At 36.0% G+C, this 22,371-nt stretch overlaps 1 protein-coding gene across 5 annotated transcripts in view; it reads right to left on the bottom strand.

Annotated features, from left to right (window-relative positions):
* The window catches only part of LOC131074771 (uncharacterized), a 294,384-nt gene that overhangs the window by 55,096 nt on the left and 216,917 nt on the right, over positions 1–22,371 (bottom strand). For 4 of the 5 annotated variants that reach the window (XM_058011449.2, XM_058011466.2, XM_058011460.2 and 1 more), the window contains one exon: positions 18,725–18,781. The exons of the other annotated variant lie outside the window; for it this stretch is intronic. In XM_058011449.2, coding sequence (XP_057867432.2) covers positions 18,725–18,781 — 57 coding nt within the window. The remainder of the gene's footprint in view (positions 1–18,724; positions 18,782–22,371) is intronic. 5 annotated transcript variants of the gene reach the window in all.

The raw sequence follows: 22,371 nt of genomic DNA, 5'->3' as shown, positions 1-22,371 counted from the left end.
GCTGGAGGTGGTGCACAAAGCAATACAGGAGCCTCCAGGTGCTGCAAATTGTTCCAATGTGTTTTATTCTCCTTATATATAATTATCAAAAACAATTTAAGGAAGAAATAGCAGATCAGGTGCTTATTCCAAATTCTTGCTAGGAGAAACCTCCAGAATTGACCCTTTTTCCCCACTAAAATGCTGAAGTAGCCCAAATGTGTTAAAATTTCCCTGAAAGAACCACTAATCTGTCTTTATTTGCTGCCAACAATGAATTTACACACAAATTTCTGAATCAAAACCCTCTAATTTATTTTATTGGCTTCACAGGAGAAGCAAGGAGGGTATGACCAGCCTAGGAATGGTGGCCAGCATTAAAAGCACAATAACTGCTAGAAAATGTTCACCAATATGTTCCAATCTGCTCAAATGTGTTGTAGATGATTTATTCTTGCTGAAAGTGTGAATTTTCCTCCAGATATTGGCCCCAAATGACTTGAAAGAGGATTCCTTCAATGCAAAGGTGAATGGGTTTTCGCCCACACACTAAATAAGGGTGAGAGTTTTCATTTTCAACCTGAAACTCCAATCAAACTTGATGCTGCAGAGCTCTCCAAGGAAGAAATTGTCAATTATCCAATGAATAATGAATAAAATGCTGCCCCCAATGTCTTTTAAACATTCCTCAAACCCTAATTCGGATTTGGGGTTAGGGTTGTACTTTTGGCATCAAAAAACATGTTAAAATGTTTCTTTTTATTAAAAAATAACTTCCCCTCAGTGGTTTGACCCATTGAGGGTCTAATTCCTCATTAAAAGTTGCCATATTATTAAGTTATAACTTTTAGGGAAATGTGCCAAGGGGCCATTTTATAATTCATCATTAAGTTTTATTAATCTCTTTTTTTATAAAGTTACTTTATAATTTTTCTAATTATAGACAAAGTAACTTTATAATGAATTATTATAAAGTCGATGTAACTTAAGCTCACCAAGGCCAAAAAGTGACCAAGTATAGACTCCTCTTGGTAAAGCCAATCATCCCCTAGCCTTTGTAATTGCCTGCAGAGATGGCTAATAGGCAAAACTATGCAACTGAGTGATCACGGGAAAAATGGGGACATTACATAACAGCACCACTACCCTTCCTTAGAGAAAGAATCAGAACTGGTTAAGAATTCAGGTCTATAAATATGGATATATAATAAAAATATACTTATATTTAGTACTCCATATAATGGATAATTATATTTATTTATCACTCATCTTATTTATATTACCTAAATTAGCAGCTTATACTTATAAACCATAATGCATACCACAATTGTGTTCAGAAATGGACTGCTGCATAAAATGCCAAATGCCAATGTTAATGCAGACTTTCCTTAATAATTTCTGATTCCAGATCGGTCCTTGATCGATTTGCTCTTCCAACTCTAATCAATGCCTTCCAAAATGAGATCAATTGCCTTCTTATATTTGCAAAGGATTGCACCTCATCATGTTTGATGAGACACAACTCCTACTAATCATCCTTCTTCTTAACAACTCGGGTTAATACATAAATGATACTGATTAGCATAACAATTGTTTTTATGACCAGCCCCTATCATCAGCGATGCTTAACATCAATCTTGTAACAATGATCGATTGTATTACTGGTATAATTGTCACCACTTATCATAATCGATATTCTTGACAATTGATTAATAGTTGTGATTTCTAGAGGATGCTGTCTTCCATGATTAAGATCAACGTTTGGCATTAATCGCTGCTTGTCCAATATTTGTCACGATGTTTGAATAATCTTATTGAGAGTATGTCTTGCTTGGATGACTTAATCAATCTACTTGTAATCATATTTGGTTTGTTTATTACATCATCCTTGGTAAAGAGAATCTGTATCCATCATCAATATCGTTCACAATTGATATTAACATAATCATTGTTCATTAATGATATCATTGTTTCCCTACAGTATATATGCCTTGATCGATCACCAATCTGTATCATATAATGCTTGATGTCTCAGAGATAATCGTTACATCTTCATGGGCTATCAATACTTGATTATAGATCTTCTCTAGTTCTGGTGGATAGTTAACATGATACTGAGTTATGGCAGAACAGACACTGGTAATGTTATTGTTGACTATCGAGTGTTATTATATTGATGCTTTATGATTGATTGGTTCTTATAATGTCAGTATATCTTCATGGTGATTGCCTTAATAGTGAATAGCTGCTTGACATGGATGTATGTGAATGATCCCTACAATGGTGATTACAGAATTCATGATGCAATCCTTGTATCAGCGATAGTGTAATATTAATATGAATGTGTATGATAATCTGTTTATCATTAATATGTTTATGAACTGATTATTAGGTTAAGGATGGGGACATGACAGCAGCCTTTTTTAAGGGAGTCGCCACATTGTATCTTGATACCATTCTTCATCTTTGGGAGCTGTACTTGCTATGGAAGAAATTATATAAATATTTGGCGATGTTTGAATGGTTGCTGATTGTACCTGCAGGTCAGCACTTTTTGGTCTTTAATATTGAGAATTGTTTTAGGTAATTCTTTTACATCTTATTTTTGAGAGAGCAATACAAAAAATTGTAAAGAAATTCTTTGGGATAATATTGTGCAATAATTCTTTATATAAATGAGGTATTGGCAATATGTAAGACTGGGAAATTAATGTTATGGTAATTATTTACAATATCCTTTCACAACAATTGAAAATAAACTCAAAACAACTGGTATGCAAATTGTTTGACGAAATGTTTGTGCACCAAAACTCCTAAAAATTGCAATATTATGGCATAAAAAAAATGATAGTATATTACAAAACTAGTGGTCCCTGAGAGAAAAACAAAGTTTTCTTCTGAGCTCATTTTTGGTGTCTTCCTCTACCTTATTGTGTGGGACTCTCCTTGATTTGCTACAACAAGATATCTTTGAAAATAATTTGGAGTTTGATGTTGAATGTGCTTCTGGTTCTATGCACTCCTCACTTTGTAGATGCCTTTTTTCTTTCCCATGTGCTTCAGCTATAATCAAGTTGTGCTTCTTCTCTAGTTCCTTTCTCTATACTCGTCCAACCTTTGACTTTATCCACTTTGGCCAGTTTGGGAAAGCGAATTCTATATATTTTCCAAATGGCAAAGATGCTTTCAACTCTTCGTGTAGATTTTGATATTTTGCAAAGCACTCTACAATTTCTTCGACTAATTACTTTGTCAATAACACAAAATGTAGGAAAGGAATATTTTTCCACTGCTTTGTTGAAAGAGTCATATATCTATCAAAACTAGCAGCAATCTCCTCTTCTCTATTAAGGAAAGTGTATTTGGGGGATCTATCAATCAACCAGCCACTATTCTCTGCTTGTTATTGTCATCACCTTTGTTCTCAATACCAATGGCTTTTGAAGAGAATGTTCCACCAAACATTAACAGCTTTAGGAATCCCATGATTCAAAGGCTACTAGGAAAACTAATTTGATACCATTGTAACGTCCCTACTAATATTTCTGAAAATATTTTAGTAAACCTTCTACAAACATTATTTAAATCAGCTACTTTGATATACCTTCTAATGTCATGACCAAATATTTAGGGTAAATATTTGACAGACTTAGTAATCAAGTTCAGTAATATTTAAATCAGCACCATACAAATCCTAAATTTGCATCAATGTCTACCTGCAGAATCAACGAATTGGAAATATGTAAAACCAAACCTTATGAACCCTAGATTATTAATGCTTACAAAACTTTAATATCCCATCATTCTGCTTTAGACTTTACTGTTGGGCCCTAAAATAGCAAACCCTAATATGTTCTACCTGAATCTAGCAAACCCACCAAAATTCCATTTTGTGTGTGCATTTACATGGATAACCTAGATCACAAATCAAACCCAAAACGGAACATAAATTGCAAACTGTTTTTATATTAAATGGGTCTTAAATGCTTAACAAAAAGTTGCTACCACAACAATATCCATCTGATACAATCAATATAAGAACGGCTAACTAATTGTAACAATAAACAATAACTATTTACTTAGTTTACAACAATGCTAAAATAACAACTTGAAGTTGTAACTGCTCGATCAGGAATCTACAATAACTGACTACACATCACATAGATGGGATGATGATATGATGAACCGCCATGAAAGCTCCAATACCACTAGTTTATTCTGCCTTGCCAACTATAAGTGTTGTGTATTGGAATGTACTCCGCAAACATGGGAAATGTTTCTTGTGACCTACAATCATCCTTTGCAATAATGGTGAAAGGTCCCATAGCATTTGAAACCCTAACAACTGCACTAATGGTGGCCAAGGTCGTCTCCCTTGTTTGCATCACTAGAGGTCCATGTGGATCCACATCCCCATTATAAAATGATCCTTTTGGAGTCTTCTAGAAGAAGCATTATCAAACTAAGCATTAATGGCACTTCGATCATACAAGGAGGTAGGTGAGTTCAATAGAGAAAAGAGGTGGGAATGTTGAGGTTTAAGTGTTTGGGGCTCCATGACTTCTACCGCAAGTTTAGGGCTGAGGTTCAAATGGGGAGATAGTAATCGTACTATTGCCTTAGGGCCATCATGGCCTCCACGACGTGTTAGTGTTGTTGTAAAACAAGGCTTACAACACTAAATACAAATGAGTCACAGTAAGAAATTCATAATAACTAACTAGAGATTATATACCAAACTTTTGGTGGTGAATAAATTTGACATTGAACATCAATAAGTAATTCATTCTTGTAATTAATTTTAATCTTCTATGGTACTTTAATTGAATGTTTGGTTCCTATCTTATAGATAAGCTTTCTCAACCATTAAATGGCTAAATCTCTGGAAAAATGAAATGTCCCCCACAATTATTTTTAACTTTTACACACAATAATTTCACCCATTAAAGTTAGCAAGATGAAATACTGAGAGTAATACATGTTGGCGGTTAGACCAGCCACTTTCACTTTTCAGCGAGATAATGAAATACTGAAAATTAACAACTACTTGGCAGTATAACCAGCCACTTCCACTATTAGTGGGGAAAATTACAAACCCAAGAAATCTGAAATTAACTAAATGACAATCACTCAACCACTTTTCAGTGGGAGGACTAGGAATAACAAATTATCACTCAACCACTTATTCAACAGGAGGACTGGGAATAACAAAATATCACTCAACCACTTATTCAACGGGAGTATTGGAGTACAAAATGAAATAGAGATAGGCGGCGAAGCCAGCCTCTTCCACTTATGCAGTGGGCAATACAAGAAGTATAATGCGGTATGAAAATGGATTGTTCCAGTACTACTGATTACAGTCTTACAATAAGCAAACTTTGCAAGATATTGCCAATACATTAAAGCTCCAACCTCTAATGGATACAAGAAGGTGCTCCAAGAAGCTACAACAAGAATATTGGAAAACACAAGCCAAAATGAACACTTTACCAAATCTGAAATAACGCACCAGCATCACCAAAATCAGACCAGTAGCACTATGAAGTCCATATCTCCATCAAAACACCTCTGAATAAGCTCCAGTAAATTGCAGATGAAGCACAATAGCTAGGCAGCCAAGGAAGGACAAGGAAACATGCCACCAAAGGGATCTCAATGAGGGAACACTCTCCAAAACAAAAAATCAAACTAGGGCAAACAACAACAAGTTTGATTTGAAATATGAAATCAACCACTCCACCAAAATCCACCAAAGTTTGAGCAAATGGGCACCAAGAGAATACGAAACTTTTGAATCCGTACCCACAAATTCGAATGAAAGCTCCAACCAAAATGAGAAGAAAAGCAAATCAGCTGTAGGATTTCTTCACCAATTCATCACACCAAACTTCTTGAAATCCACTGGTAATCTCTGAATGAGATCACTCTGTCAGCTAGGAGTTATCTTTCAAACTCGAAACTGAAAAAAATGAGCTAAGAGGGCACGCAACCCCGAAGCCAAAACTCTGAAAGCAATTCAGCAGCACTTCGTTATCAGAATTTTTGCATCCCAAAACAAGAGCCCAACACTCTTATTTATAACCTTGGTGCCTCCAAATTCAAATTCACATTCCCCCCAAATGGACGCCAAACCCAAATGCAAGATCATTTTGCATTAATTTGAAATTTGCATTTCAATTCCCTTTTCTTCCCAAATCAACCTTCAAGAGGTAGCAAAAATACTTTATTAAAAATGACAATAAAATAATAATGTTGCGTCCAAGGTAGTTAAGTGAAATATATTATAAAATTCTTATTTCTCCATAGGGCATCCATCTTGCCTTATTAATATTTCACTTTATAAAATATTTTTCCTCAACAATAAATCGCCCAAACCTTATGGCATAAAATAATACTTTATCTCCTCAAATCGACCTCTTAAGCCATAATAAAAAATGCATAAGTCATATGCCTAGGCCAAGGGGGGCATTAAAAAATATTAAAAATACTTTTTCCATGTGTTGAATAACTACCAAAGTGAACTGAAGGCTAAAAGTACTAAAAACTGAACTGTCGAAAAATAGCCTATGAACTAGACCACTGAAACCTGCCAAAAATAGCACTTAGTAAAAATTGCATACTGCTAAAAATAGTAAGTGTGTCCAAATGCATTTTAACCACATTCTAAGCAATCATTGCAACTTACTAAAAATAGTAAGTCCAAAAAAGTCTACAAATTCATTTGCATGTCACACCATCACGAAGCTCTCTAAAACCCAGAAAAATGAGTTGTCCTCGCCTCCACTTACTAAAAATAGTAAGTTTACCAAACTCCACTGATTGCTATGCATGTACCATCATTGCAAAGCTTTCTAAACCCAAAAGGAATCCAAAATCAAAACTATAAAAATCCAACAGGCAAGCCACCAAAAATGCCAAAACATCCTCCTAGAAAATAGGAAACCCTAATTTTGCCTCTGACTGACCAACGGGTCTCGGAATTGGCCAATAGTCCCCAAAACAAGCTAGAGTGGAAAAGAGGACATTACAAAAAAATGAAATAGGTCTAGTAGAAACAAAAAATAAGGGTCTTGTTGATGTGTTTTTTATGCACATGCGAACATAGAATAAAATACCAAGGTATCTTATCCTCTCTTGAACAAAGTCTCTCATATACTATGCTTTGCGATCAAATGAGACAACTCCAAGGTTACGAAATGTCATGTCTTGACTTGTGGATACGTTCATTGTTTTGATGTGATAATGCTGGAATCACAAGGGGACTTACATTATACATGAATGCTCGATCTTATCATGGATCAGGATAGGTATGCCGATGACTTAGGATTTAGCAATGAAGCTCTGGACTTAATTCTTACTAAAAAATGGGCAAAAGGAATAGGGTTCAGGAAATCTATTCTAAGCCTAGGAATGTAGGAAATGATGAACAAATTTAGTGGAATCAAACCAGGTAAGGTCTCACAAACAAGTATTAACACAAGCTTAGTGCAATCATCTAAGGTATACTTATGGATTTTCAAACTATTACCATCAAACGTTGACACCATCCAAGTTGACGCTTGTCAAGGGACGCATAATAATTGAAGTTAAGCTTACTCGAATTTCCAGTTGACCACACAAGGCGCACTTACCAACGGCAAGAGGCTAGTGGTATGGATTAAGAATTCCACACAAATATATTCAAAAAATCTTTCACTCAATCTAATAAACATGAAAACAAATTCTAATCTAATATTCTAATCTAACTTGGAGGAATTGAGAACCATGAATGCAAAGACAACATTTGAAGAGCAAAATCACCAACAATTGAACAATGATTTAGATTCAAATAGCTGCAGCATATACCAACAATTCTACAAAAACTCTCTCTTACAAATGAGAGACAATGAGGTTTATATAGAGCCTCAAAAGAAATGAATGGCTCAGATTGATTCAAGATCAACGACCAAGATTACAAGATAAAACCCTAATTAGGGTTTGTACAACCACCATTGCATTGGCCAATAAGAAATGAGGGTAGGTAAGATAAATAATATTTGATGTAGCGCCATGTGTCAACTATTCCCTCCTTGAATGAATGTTGACTTTGTACCCTTTGACTGAACGGATGGTGACTAGGATGCCACCTCAGCTTGCCTTGCACACTTAATCAATTTGCCTCGTACATTCTTCATCCTTATGTTAAGGAATTCCATGAACTGTTCCCTCCTTATGTTTGGAAAATTTCCCAATCTTGGAATCTTGAAATATTTCCTTCCTTGACGCACTTTGATATTGGAATTCCTTGATGTAGTTCTGGATTTCTTGATGTAAAATCCTTTGTGCTCATGTCTTGAACTTGCTTTCCTTCATTTGTTCACCATCAAAGTGAAGTCTTCTTCATGATTGATCTAGTCCTCATCTTCACCTTCTAGAATCTCTATCCTGAATTCCTCATCCAATCTTTGAAGTATTGATCTTCCTTATCCGCATTGCGTGCATCCTCCTTCACCTCAAGCCTCGATCATCATGCTTCCTTTCCTCATAACAGTCCTGCAAAACAAATAAGCATTGAATCAAACACTGGTATGATAAACTTAACTTCAACCTTGGTGGGAAATTCATCTGCATATGGACTGATCATTCCTCAAAACCATCCGCATTATCCTTGTCCATTCTTCACTTGGTGGAAATTTGATGCCTATCTGGACAACTTCCTTCCTTTGTAATTTCATACTCAAGTGGAAATCTGACCCTCATCCAGACTCATTGTCCTTGAACATCATGTGTTAAGTGGAAATTAGAACCTCATAGGGACTTTGTTCCTGACATTTGTCCCAACATGTGATAGGTAATCTTAGAAATTGTAACACCAATTCTGGAAAATATGAAGGTCCGGATTAAAATTTGGAAGATTTTCCTTAAGAAAAACCAATTTTCAGACTTATGATAAGTCTAATCATAATTGCTAAGTCTGAAGACACCCATGTAAACTTAGAAAATCAAGTATTTGGAGCCCAAAAATGAATGTCCAGGTCTGGAGATATCACTTGGAGGTCTGAAAACACTCAGAAAGTGACTGATTTTTTATATCAAAGTTGTAATAAAAATCTGATTTTCTGAGGACAAAGTCTGAATACGCCCTCCAATGCCTGAAAATACTCAGAAAATGGTGTATTGAAGTCTAATTTTTTGATTCTTAAGTTTGAATACACCCTCTGAAAGTCTAAAAATGGCTCCAAAAAGTCTAAAGACACGCTGAAAATGATGAATATCAATGGCTGAACGTGGTCACAGCTATGTTGCATGCTTGCATTTAAGTTGCTTCACCTTTCTAAGCTCAAAAATGGCCACGTCTGGGCATAAATATGTGGCTGGAAATGAAGTTTCAGTCTGAAGACAACCTGGTATACTTAGAAAAATGTCAAAAATAGTGCCCGGAAGTATACCACAATTCTGAAAATGCTTCGAAAAGGGTGTGGAAAAGTCTGATTTTTAGTTCTTAAAGTCTGAAGACACCCTTCCAAGGTCCAACAATGGCCGCCCAATGTCTGAAGACAACCTGCAACTTCAATAAATCAGTCATTTAAACTGGTCGCAGTTATAGGAAACACATGTATTTGATGCATTTCACCTTCCCAAAGTGAAGTTTGTCAAATCTGGGCATAAACAAAGGGCTGGTAAAAAATATCTAAGTCTGAAGACAAATCTGAAAGTGAAGTTTCAGACTTAGATCAGCAATGGAAGCTCCACCATATGCCCAAGAAACTCATAAGAAATGACGCCCAAGTAAAATTTTCCAAGTTAGCAAGTGGCTAGAAATGAAGATCAGTCTGAAGACAACCTGCAACTATGGAGTTTCAGACTGTAACAACAATGGCAGCCCTTGAAAATGCATTGAATACTCCTCCAAACAGCCCTTAACCAAAATCGCCTTAGTGTGGATGAGCTAAGCAATGAAGAATAAATGTGTTCCCAGCCAACAATGGAGATCAAATCACTCCCAGCAAGGTCTGAAAATAATGGCAACCCCTTAAAACTCAAAAATATCACCAAAATTCATCAAGATATGGAGGAATCAGCCTCCCAAATAAAATCGTCCAACTTCAGCCATGGTGCCACCTCCCAAATCTGAAAATTACTCTCAAAAACTTACTCCAATGGCTGCCAAGAAATATCACCCAGCTGGGAATGGGCAGAAAATGAACAACAAAACTAACTTTCAGCTCCAAATGTATCAAGTAGACACTTCACCAAAATCGCCAAGCTGGAGAAAATCACTCAAATCAGCAACTTAGAAATCACACTCAGCAAATATAATGATATTTTAATGTTGGTCACCTCTCTTTAAACATGTTTTCACCTTGAGTTCTCACCACACAAGCAATGTGGGATAAAACTTTTGCTCTTTTACACTTGTTGTGGGAAAATCAACTTGCCTAGGAAATAATATTTTTTTGATTTTTTAAAACATTGCAAGTCATTAAATAATTGTTTTTAATTTTTAAATAATCGTCAACACTTGTAAAAACAATTAAATTTGGGGTCAATTTATTTAAAATATTCCAAAATTTAGGTCAAAATTAACCCTTGGGGGAAAATCGCCCCATGTTGGGATAAAAATCCCAATAAAAACCTATTAAAAATCATTAAAATGCTCTTGGGGGAAATTCACCCCATGTTGGGATAAAAATCCTGACAAAACTTTATCAAACTTGCACAAATTTGCCTCTAGGGGAAAATTGACCCCTGCCTGGACAGTTATCCAGACTCAAAATTATCAAAATCATCACTTGTGGAAATTCGCCTAAAGTCTGGAATCACTATCCGCATTAAAATCCATGAAATCTCGTCACAAAAGTCCTGGTGGAAAATCGATACTCATCAGGAATCCTCACTTAAGTCATCTGCAACTTTATCCACACTCCCCAAGGGAAATCCGAAGGTAGTCAGGAAAATTCCCAACACTTAGACAAAATTTAATCATCCTAGTGGAAAATCGCCCCTAGTATGGATTCTCAATGGTGGAAAAATGGGTCATGTCTGGATTCCAAGGGAAATCCATGTCCAGTCTGGATTTTTAGTGGGGAAAACATGGGTAGTCAGGAATATGAGGGGAAAAGAACCTCTAGTGTGGAATTTTGACCTTTTGACCCTTAGAATATGGATTTTCATCTAGAATATGATGATTTTTCCACTCAAAACCACTAGGAAACTTCAAACCTCAATAAAACTCAACTGGGCTTAAGGCAAATTCATCAAAAATTTGAGCGAAAATAAGGAAACCTATCGGGATAAAGTGCAAAATCAACTTGAATAACTTCCTAGGAGCAAGAAAACAACTCCTAAGGTCCTGAAACACCTTGGCACTAAAAAATAATCAACTTGGACATTCAAAAACACGTTAATGCTCAAATGTCAAAGCAAAATTAAAACTCGACAATTAGCAAGAATAAATCAAAACCCTAAGGCAACCCCCTAGACTTAGGCAAAACTCAAGATCACTCTAACATTTTGATATTTTAAACACATGATCCTATTCAAATTTAAAAAACCCTTTCATCGGCAAAGGCAAACACTAGGAAATTAGGCAAAACTCCTACTCAAAAAAGCGAAAAGTGGGGGTCCCCATTTGCAATGGGGCGATGTGTGAAGACGTCACAATAGGTCTCTAACAAATTTCGACTAATTTTGACTTGACGTCATTAGAGTAGATTATTGTCTTCCTCTTTTTTCTTCTAAGTTGGATCTCCTTCGTGTTTCTCTTATGATCTTGCATCACCTTATGTATGCAATTTGTAGCTTGAACTAAAGTTATAGTCTGCACCATTAAAAACCACATCTAAACATATAAGAACTTTTTTTTAAGTAATGAATTGTCATAAATGGAAATACTATATGGGATAGTGTTGTCCTCATTTTTTGTTTTCAAAAATGATGGGCCATTATATAAATGTTTTGTCAAGAAATGAAAATTTTACTCTATGGCATGCAACCCGAGGCAGAATTCTGCCTTACCCTTGGACTGGACTAATCGTCAGTCCATCGCCAAACCACGTCTCAAATTTCATCGCATTTTGAGTTTGTTTGCTGTGTTTTTCCTTCAATTTCAGGTTTTTTCTCCTTGACTGCAGGTGGGAAATTTTCCTTAAGTTGCAAATTTTATGTTTTCCTTTCTTTTAGTTTTGTAGGGAAATTTTAAATTAATTACAAGTGCACTTTATGAAAAATAGAACTTGTAAATTACTTTTTATTTCCCCCTTGTTGCTTTTTGGCTTTTTAGTCATTGTAGGAACTTTTTGGACATTTTACAAGTGAACTTTAAATTATAAAGTTTAAAATAAAACTTGTAATTCCTTTAAAAAGTTCCACTTAAATGATTTTAAGTTATGGTAGGGGTTTTTCTCCTCCATTACAAATTTTATAAAGTCACTTTAAGTTGTAATAGGGATTTTATTTCCCTATTACAAGTTTTATTATTTAGATGTTTTTGTGACTTGTAAAAGGAATTTTATTTTCCCCTTACTAGTCTTTTCTTTAAAACTTGTAAAGGGAGTTTTATTTCCCTTTTACATGCATTTTAAACTTGTTGTTTGCTCTCACAAACCCGACTTTGCTTTGTGCATGAAAAAGTGAACATTTTTAACTTGCAAATAGGTTAAAGAAACCCGATTTCTTTGGTTTCATGCATTTTAATCTTGTCATTCCTCCTCAAGAGCCCGATCAGCAATATTGGAGGATTTTGTTGAGGATCTCCACCGATTTTTGTGGAGAAATTCAAGGAGGGAGAAGGCGTTTTCGATTCCTTCCTATTTTCATGCATCTTGGAACTCTTTTCATGCCATTTGGAAGACATTATTGCTGGTTTTGTGGCCTTCAAACAGCAAACACGTGTTTGTAGAATGCCACGATTTTCTTCATGCAAATGCCACGAATCTTCTTTCTTCCAAATCGTTTTTGCTTGTCTTGCCTAGGTGTGGAGGTTGGATGTCTTTCTTAACCGATTCTTCATGCTTTTAAATAGTGTTTTGATCCATATGGCGATTTTCTAAAAACGTGGCTAGGGTTTGAAGTATGGTTTGATGTCTATTTAAGAGTTTCAATCTTCTCTTTCAAGGATTGCTTCTTGCTTCTTGGAGGACGTTTTGATTGATCAAGGTATGTCTTTTCCTTTCTTCTTTGTTTTCATTTCTTGTTTGTTTGGGTTTCCTTAGAATTTCTATATGTTAGTTTTGTTAGTTTTTGCCTAACATCGGTTCTGTGAGAGATTTTTCCCTTTGTTCCAAGTTTGCAAAGCAATTTGTGAAATTGCATTGTCTTTCCCCATTTTCCCTCTTTACTTGCGTTCGGGATTTTAAAACCCGATTGCAAGTAAGATGAAAATAACTGATCTTCCCCTTTGGTTGAAAAACCTTGGCCATTTTTTGGTGAAATTCCAAGTTTCTAAGTTGGAAAATACTCATCCTTTCAAAATCGGGTTTTTCAAATCTGATTACAAGTTGAAAGTTCTTCCCATTTTCATAAAGATGATCTTCCCAAAATCTTTCCATTTTCATCCATACTCATTACCATCATCCGTACCTACCATTCCCACCATTTTCCACATTTCAAAATCTCATTTTTCACCCACTTCTTCATTTCCTTTTTACAAGTACACTTGCATTTGGGTTTCAAAAGTTTGATTGCACATTTGTTCTTCCCCACCTGTATACTTGAAAAACATTCCCCAAGATCCGAAATTGGTCAAAAGCCAAGTTTCAAGCATCCCCATTTATTTCCCTCTTCCTCTCACAATGTTGTGAAGTGCAAGAGTTAGAGTTTTTCCCATTTGAAGAAGAGAAGATGATAGTTGCAGCTGATCTTGATGTTGCTTTGACACTCTCAAGTCTTCATCGCAGCATACCAGGTTGTTCCTCAATGTCAGATTTACCATCATCTTCCGTTCCAAAGAAGATGAAATATAAATTTGATAAGTACCATAATGAGGTTTCTCCTTCACAAGTTTCCTCTCCTATGGATCATATCAAGGATACAGAAATAGGGCATGTTGACATGTCATGTTTCATCAAAAGGGTGGAGAATCCGCAAGATAGTAATATGCAACAACTGTTGGACAGCCACATTCACCATGCTTCTTCTTTTCCGGTGGCTGCCCTAGAACCTGAGTTTGTTCTTGCTTGTGCTCACCATTTTGATAAAGAGACAAGAACTATCAGAAATGATGATGGGGAGGCAATAATCCGTCTTGATGCAGATAGTATTGACAAAATACCATCAGCACCTGTGTATATGGAGATTTCCAAAGATAGTGCAGCTGATTATTATGTCAAGAGGGAAAAATATTGCAAATGTCAAATTAACAGATGGATCCATGAGCCACGTGCCGCTTTCACAAGGTGGGCTAAGTTGTACCGTTGTGACTTCAAGTGGGAAATTGGAGACATCACTACTCTTCTCAGCAAGATGTTGAGTCTAGAGAATTCTAAAGTTTTTGAGCCCTGGATGTATCAGTTTATCATGTTTATAAGGCAGTCCCATCACATCTCATGGGGAGAAATTATCAATGACGCCTTGTGTGAACAACTTGCAGGAGTCCCTACTACCATGACATTCTATATGAACTCATACTTGGTGTATTTAGCAGCATCACTTAGACATTTCCCTGGTCTTTCTACCAAGGGTGATTGCTCGCTTATACCTGTGTGGGAGTACTATGATCAGCTGCCTTTGAGACCCAGCAGATTACATTTCAGGAGGGTTCAGGATGCATTCTTTGGTTATTTCATGTGTCAGTTTGACAAGACTCTAAAGAATATAAGAGTATCAAATGAGGCATGGGAAAGAGTGAATGAATATGGTTGCTTGTTCCTTCAATTCCCGACTTTCCCTTACATGAGAGTTGGATGTTACAACGGGCAGCCATACATGCTCCCTAGCTACTCAACTAATAAGATTATTCTTATGGAGTTGGGAAGACAGATCATGGCAGTTCATGCACATCAATCTGTCAAACATAAGGTTGGAATGGGGATTTCTACAACTAATCCATTGAAGATTGGTCGGTATTCCCTTGTTACATCCACCATAGCCAAAGCTATGGAGATCGAAATGCAGGAGATAAAAATCAAAAGGTTTAAATCAAGAGCAGATTTTGACTGCCAAGGTATAAAGGAGAGAATCAAAAATTCCTTCATACATGTGCATTGCATAGAGGATATATGGGTGGATCTTTGTACAGAAAAGGAGGTTCATAAGATGGATTATTGTAGGCTCACCCTTGAGCAGATTATTGATTTGAACCTGATGGACATTCCGCAAGGAATGATTGATAATGGGAATGTCCTTGATCCAGAATATGTTTCACGAAGAGTTGATGAAGCCCCACTTCCTTTAATTCAGTGCTCACATAAAGAATGCACTTCCATTCTTGAGAGATTTCAGCCTATCCTAGCTAACACCAACACTTGGCTCAAAGGTAATGGTGTACTCATCAAGATCAAGGTTGGAAGAGAAGATGATTCTACAAGACCCCTCGGCCGCAAATCTGAAATCTAGATAGATAACAAGGAAGGTGCATCATATTTGGGCACAAGAATCAAGTTGCGGGTTAGTCGGGCGATGGTACTTCCTCCTGAGGAGACGACAGTTCGTGGGAAGGAGAAATCCCAGCTTCACATTCATGTGATTGATCCCGAAAATCTAGAAGAAGAACAACATTCAGATGATGCTCCTAAATCACTAACTTCGGAGTCACCTCATGAGGTTCCTTCCTCAATCCACATGGAGCTACCTTTGTCTCCTCCTGACACAGATGCCGATGCTTCTTCCATTATTCATGATGTTCCTGCAGTAGTAGATGAGTCTCCTCAGAATGTCGTTCCCATTTCAGCAGTTGAGCCACCTCTTGATCATCAACAAGAGAGTTTGCTAGAAATCTTCGAGGATACTCCTGCATGTATTCATTTGTCAGAGATTGATACCTCTACTTCCAACTCCGAGGAGTTTATGAAACAATCTCCATGCCCCTTGGTTACTGAGCAAGCCATGGTTGCTATCCAGACAGATACTTCCCCCAGGATGAACAAAGTTGTTCAAACAGAAACTGCTTCTCCTCTACTTTCAGCTGTTACTGAAGGAGAACTAATGGCTTTACGTCCATGGCTTAGTTCTTTCGCTCCCAAGAGAAAGAAGCAGAAAATTTCTCCTGATGTCTTTGATTGTTAGCAACTTAAGCAATCAAGACCCAAGGTTGCTAAAAGAGCCAAGACGATCTCAAGGGTAACAGTTGACAATAACAAGATGAAGGTGGTTGAAAATTGTCGAGCCTCTTGTAGACAAGCCACATGAGGAAATGCAAGCTGCTGATTACAGGATCACAAGGGTAGAATTGGGTAAGCAAACGCATGAAGTGGTCAAGCATGATGCCCAACAGTCTGTAGCTTCACCAATACAGCGATATGACGAGCTTCTAGCAAAGAAAAACAAGCTGGAAGAAGAGAACAGGCAACCTGTTGCAGCTGTTCAAAGGATTACAAAATCCGCTAGTGAAGGGAGCAATCCTTCAAGTTCTTCCGGTCCACAAGAATCAATTCAAGGAGTTGAGAGAGTTGCTCAAAAGGTACAAGCATTGGAATCTTGGGTGGATCAGCTTCATCATTTATGTGCACAGGTCTTGAAGGAGGTTTTTCAAATGATGCTCAAATTGAAGACCATTGAGGAACAATTGAACCAAGTTTCTGACGCTTTCAAACAAAACTTAGAAAAGGTGGAAGATAGCTTGACAACATGGCTCAAAATTCCTCGAGAAAAGTTGAGTGCTCTTCTAGAACATCAGGTTATTCCTTCGAGGGGTTGTATATCTAGAATACCAAGAGCTCTTGGAGAACAAAGCCCTTGTTCTCAAGTCACTTGTTGAAGACACTGATGATTCTATGAGACTGCGATTGGAAGTATTTCAGGATATTGTTTCTCGTTGTGAGAAAGCTTCTTGCAATATCATGGATCACAATGGGGAATTATTATCAAAAGAAAGGGTTCTCTCAGATCTAGAGTTGAAGATTCATCATGAGTGGAGGAGTGAACCATTTTACTATTCAAGATTTGGTTGCCTATCAAGTCTTCTTGCAGGAAATTCAGTCTTCCTTTGAGAAGAATAATGCCACAATCCCTCATTGCAGCGATGTTATTGTAAAAACCATGATCGTGGCAAAGAATACCCATGAACCGAATCCTGATGAGCTGCAAATGATCATCCAGAAGTTCAAAAGATTCATGTCTTCACATGCTGCAACCTAAGTGTTTTTCAACACTTAGTTGCATTTTCATAATTGTAATCTCTTAGTTGTAGTTTCTCTTTTGAAATGTTTACTTGTAAAACATTTTGTAAATTGCAGGTTAAGTCATTACTTGCACTTTTGTAATTACAAGTAGATGAGTTACAAGTCAATTTAGAATAGGACTTGTGACTTTGAATAAGTCATAGTTAGTTATTGAATAAGTCTTGATAGTTGAGAGAATTTCTCAAGTTAATTAGGATCCTCCCACCTTGTCTCAAGACTCCTCTCCTATAAATACTTGAGAGGGTCTATTGTAATTTTTATCTTTTGGAAAGAAAGCAAATAGAAGAAGATTACTAAAGCATTGAGGCTTTGTGCTACATTCTTGAGTTTGTGTTCCATATTATCTTTCTTGCAAGTGTTTCTTAGAGAGCTTAATCGAATTTGATTTGCAGTGTATGTGCTGCAAGTATTGGAGGTTAATATCAATTAGAGTAGACATTCTTTTATGAAGAGTTGTAAGACTTTGTGCTTACACTTGTTCTTGAAAGAAATTAAAAACAGATTTTGTGATAAGGAATAGTTGTGAGTCTTTGAGCTTATACTAGTCCTTATTGTTTTGTGTAAAAGAGAATAAGATATTTCAGACTTTGTGCTGCTATAGTTTGTTCTTGATATTATTAGCATAGAAAAGGGTAGATAGGACTTCGTATATTCAAGTTTTTGAGTTTGATATTGCTGTCCCGTACCGAAGGAAGTGACAGAAGTCTTTGAGCTTTCAGGAAACTTCATTTCCTTTCTCTCATCTTATTTCAAAAAGTTGTTATTGTTGTTCTGAGTTAACTTGCTATCACTTTTCTATGAAGAGAAAAGGATATTGGCTTTCGTGAAGAAAGAAGAAAGACTGATGTCTCATCCTATTTAGTTTTAGATTAGATAAAGATATGGGGAGCCTTCCCTTAATTAGGAGAGTTTTACTCACACACTGTGGTTGAAGCCACAATTTTGTATATTTTCCCAAGTGTACAAAATTTTCAACCAACAGATAGTCCATATGTTTTCAAGAACCCTTTTGACTTCTCTACAAGAAATTATTCTTTGCTTTGCACTTTTACCTTATTTAGCATATTTATCAATGAAAAAATAAATAAGATCTTTTATATCACCTCATATAATTTCTACTAATACATTTTGTCTTTTCTTCTAAATGCCAATGTAACAATTAAATCTAAAAAAGAGTAGCATATCAGTGCATAAACATGGTTAGGTGCAATGTAAATTGAGGAACACAAAGGAAGAAAAAATATATAATAGTCTATAAGCTACATATCAATAGACCTTAGGCTCTTTTTTCACACAATTTGATGCAATAAATATCTATGAGACTAACTCCTTCCAATTTAGTAATACATTTCTAATAAATTCCAGCTAAGAAATGGGAAAAACAGAGAAAATGTAAATAAATCAAGTTACACTGTTTCCCATACCATTAAATAATCATCTGGATTGTTCTCAATCACAAACCCATAGAGGTAAAGCAATTCCTACAAAAGAATGCCATTTTTTAAAAGCTAAGCCTCATGAAAAGTTTCTAGATTAATTCAAAAAATCAAAATCAAAGGAAAGCATAGATTTAATTAGCTCCAACTAGCCTGAACATAAGTGGAAGATGAATGTGAAAAAAGAATAAATTTCAAAGGCTTGCTGATCAGATGCTTAGTAGATATTACAACTACAAAATAAATCAAACAGCTAATTAAATTAGGAATCATATGGATGCATTCAAATAATGAAGTAAAACATCTTCAGATTTTTAAAGGAAACACATTAAAATTTAGGTGGTATACCAACCATTCAACAGTATAATAATATATAATCCAGTTTATGAAGAAGAATTCAAATTCAATGGCCAAACCATCTACTCTTTTTTTTTTTTCAAAAACAAACCATCTACTCTTATTCTAGATCTTCAAATTAATTTCTTCCAAGCCGAGAAATTATTTTTTGTTGACTTCCTTCTTTATTTATATTCATTTTATTAATTTTAAATTTTTGAAAGACAACAAATATCTTTGAGGTTTTGCAAGATAAACTTATCACGCAACTGCTCATGCAACTCCTAATAAGAAAAACTTTTAACTTTTATGGACTTGCTTCTTTATACAATTTCATTTTCTTTGTTTTAGATCTTTGGAAGACAAAACAAAGATCTTTCAGGTTCTGCCAGCTAAACTTATCATGCAACTCTCCATTGCTAATAAGAAAAACTTAACTGTCACTTTTGAATCCATTTAGTTGCTAATCATTGCTTGCAAGTCTACATCTCCTTTCAGTCGTTACAATAACTTTGTTCAAAATCTCACCTTGCAATTTTTATTAGTTAGCACCCTCAACATGGTCAGAAGCCACTACAATTCTAGACAAGTATCAATATTCAATTAGAAGTGTCTATCCTATTCCATTAGGAAGTTATAGATTCTTCAGTAAAGATTCAATAAGAAGGATGAAGATAAGTTTAAAAAAAAGAAATACTATCAGACAATTGAAGCATTAATATGTATTAGAAGAGCCAACAAACATTCCTTTGTAGGAAACCAATACAGAAGTCATGGCTGCTTGTGGTTCAAGCTTTCGACAAATGATTGATATACTTAAATAATCAAAACAATTTCATTCTGTTGGTTCAAAAGAATATCTTAATGTGGTCTAACCTAGAGAGCTCAACTGTGAGCTGTCTAATCAAGAATACTAACTAGCAAATATGTGTTCGACAGATGTGCAACATGACAGAAGAATAAATAGATTACGCTTAACAAAACAGTGGGTCTAGTCTACGGGAAACTCAACCTTCTACCCACAACTTCTGTTTTCTGTGCTAATCAACAGAACTTATCCAAACCCCCCCTATCTACAGCTATGTTACAGGATTATTTTTCAGAGCCGAAATCAATGAAATTTACAACAATCCCAAAATTGGGATGATTGCTAACAAACAAATATTTTCTCATACCTAAATTAAATGCAGCATCTACAAGAACAATTCAACTTTTTATTCCAGCCACACTTATGTAAATCAGTCAGAAAACCAATTAAATATTGGTTTTAAATATTAATGAGAAATGGTCACTGTTGTTGTTCAAAACCACAGGCCGTCTCTTGTAGTGCCAAAAACCAAAGACAGGCAAGGGATACAAAGAATCTCAAACAGAGAGAGTGATACATCAACAATCAAAGAGTGGTTTCAGACAAATTCATAGCATTAGAACAGGTTCTTTTTTCTAAAGGCTCTGCAGAACCTGGGGGGGTATTTCCTTAAGGACTCAATAGGATAAAGAAGATGTGAAACCTAGGCCTTGATCAGCCATTGCCTAATGGCAACCACAAACCCAAAAGACCTAATGTAAAGCAGATTGAACACTAGGTTATATATGCACCAAGGATGTAAAATGAATTATAGCACTTATAATAAGTCCCCTTAGCTTTTCATACTACATATGCACCGAGGAATCACCTAACATGACAGACACAATATTCATCATGGGTAATCATCACAAAGTCATGAGAGGATGCAGAATAGAACCTTCACTACAACTAAAAAGGAAAATTGTTTATAAGCATATTAATTGTGAATTTGTGATGGTGGTATACAAACAACAACATGCTAGTTTGAGCACATTAGACACCAGAGTCAAGTTTCAAGCTTCTCTTGCGAGCACATGTGGAAACCTATGTTACCGAGTTTCCAAGACAGGGGGGCTAGGGGATGGGGAAACGGGTTTTCGAGATGGATTTTTTTTTTTACCATTTTTGAGGACGGGAGGATGGCTATATAAAAAATAGGGAAAATTTAAAATTAATAGGGAAATTTCAAATATTTATATGATAGCATTGATAAATCATTCATCATATACATTATACATAGCAATTGAGTTGAATTGAGAGTTCAAATGCAAGTAAAAATTCATAAATTCATATACATGAAGTAATGTAATAGTTAATACATGAGGAGGCGTCCCTTGCCTTCCCCCATCCCTGAGATTATTCCGTTTCCAGGACGCCTGATTTTTCCCAGGAAAGGCATCCTTGGGTAAAACTGGTGGAAACAAAACATGGTAACCAAGAGTGCATTCATGAACCATAAGCTAGGCTCTATGATTAAACAAACACATTCCTCTATATAACCAAGGACATTCAAACAAAAAAATCTACTTAGTAATCAAAAAGCAAACAAGGCAAACCCATATATTGGAATAAAAAGACTGCATCAAATGTACTTTGATACATTTTACAATGCCAATATGAATTAACTAACTCTTAACAATTATCGAACAGCAAGTGTGGCCTCATGTAATGTCCCTTTTTGTAAATGCCCTAGTTTTGTCCTAAGTTCACAAATCCAGAATGAAAAAAGGGCAAACATAGTTAGGAATATAATCTTCATTTAAGAATAAGATGAGATAAGTCTATTTTTCGAAACCTGCAAATGAGAGTAGACAGCAATGTGGATATAACTCATGAAATACATCCAGTTCTAGGGTTAGGATATGTATATATTGATCTATACAACCCATATCAACAATTACATGGAAACTCAACCATAACAAGGGTTGAATTGGAAGACATGATGAGGTGGCCCAAGTATCCTCTACCCTAGGCCCAATAACAAGACCTTATCCTCTATGGCCTCATGTGGTCCTTAACCAATGGTCCCCAACCATCATCATGAGGTGGCATACCTAGTGAGGGCTTTACACCGTTCCTCTCCTTCATATCAACCTCTCACCTCTTATGATTGATTCACTTCAACAATTGATCCATGTGGAGATAGTAGGGAAGCTACAATAAGGTGCCTTTGACTCTCATCTAGTCATCATCCTAATACCTTAACGATGTTACTTCTTGTATTTGTGAGCCATGGTGGAGAAGAGGGGAAAGATTGTGGAGAGTGCCCTAGAAACAATCTCTTCCTAGACCCAAAGGAGTACAGAAGACCGTACCCTCTGTACTCCTTTGGCCTCTATGGGCTCATCTTGTCCCACTTTGAGGTGGCATATCTAGAAGGATGCTCATACGCTGTACACCTCTTGCAATGCTCTCAAACCTTCCTTCACCATGCTTAGAAATGTAATAAGAG

The sequence above is a fragment of the Cryptomeria japonica genome, chromosome 11, assembly GCF_030272615.1.
Source record: "Cryptomeria japonica chromosome 11, Sugi_1.0, whole genome shotgun sequence".
In the NCBI taxonomy this organism is placed as follows: domain Eukaryota; kingdom Viridiplantae; phylum Streptophyta; class Pinopsida; order Cupressales; family Cupressaceae; genus Cryptomeria; species Cryptomeria japonica.
The sequence above is the reverse complement of the archived record's forward strand: the minus strand, read 5'-3'. Positions and strand labels throughout refer to the sequence as shown.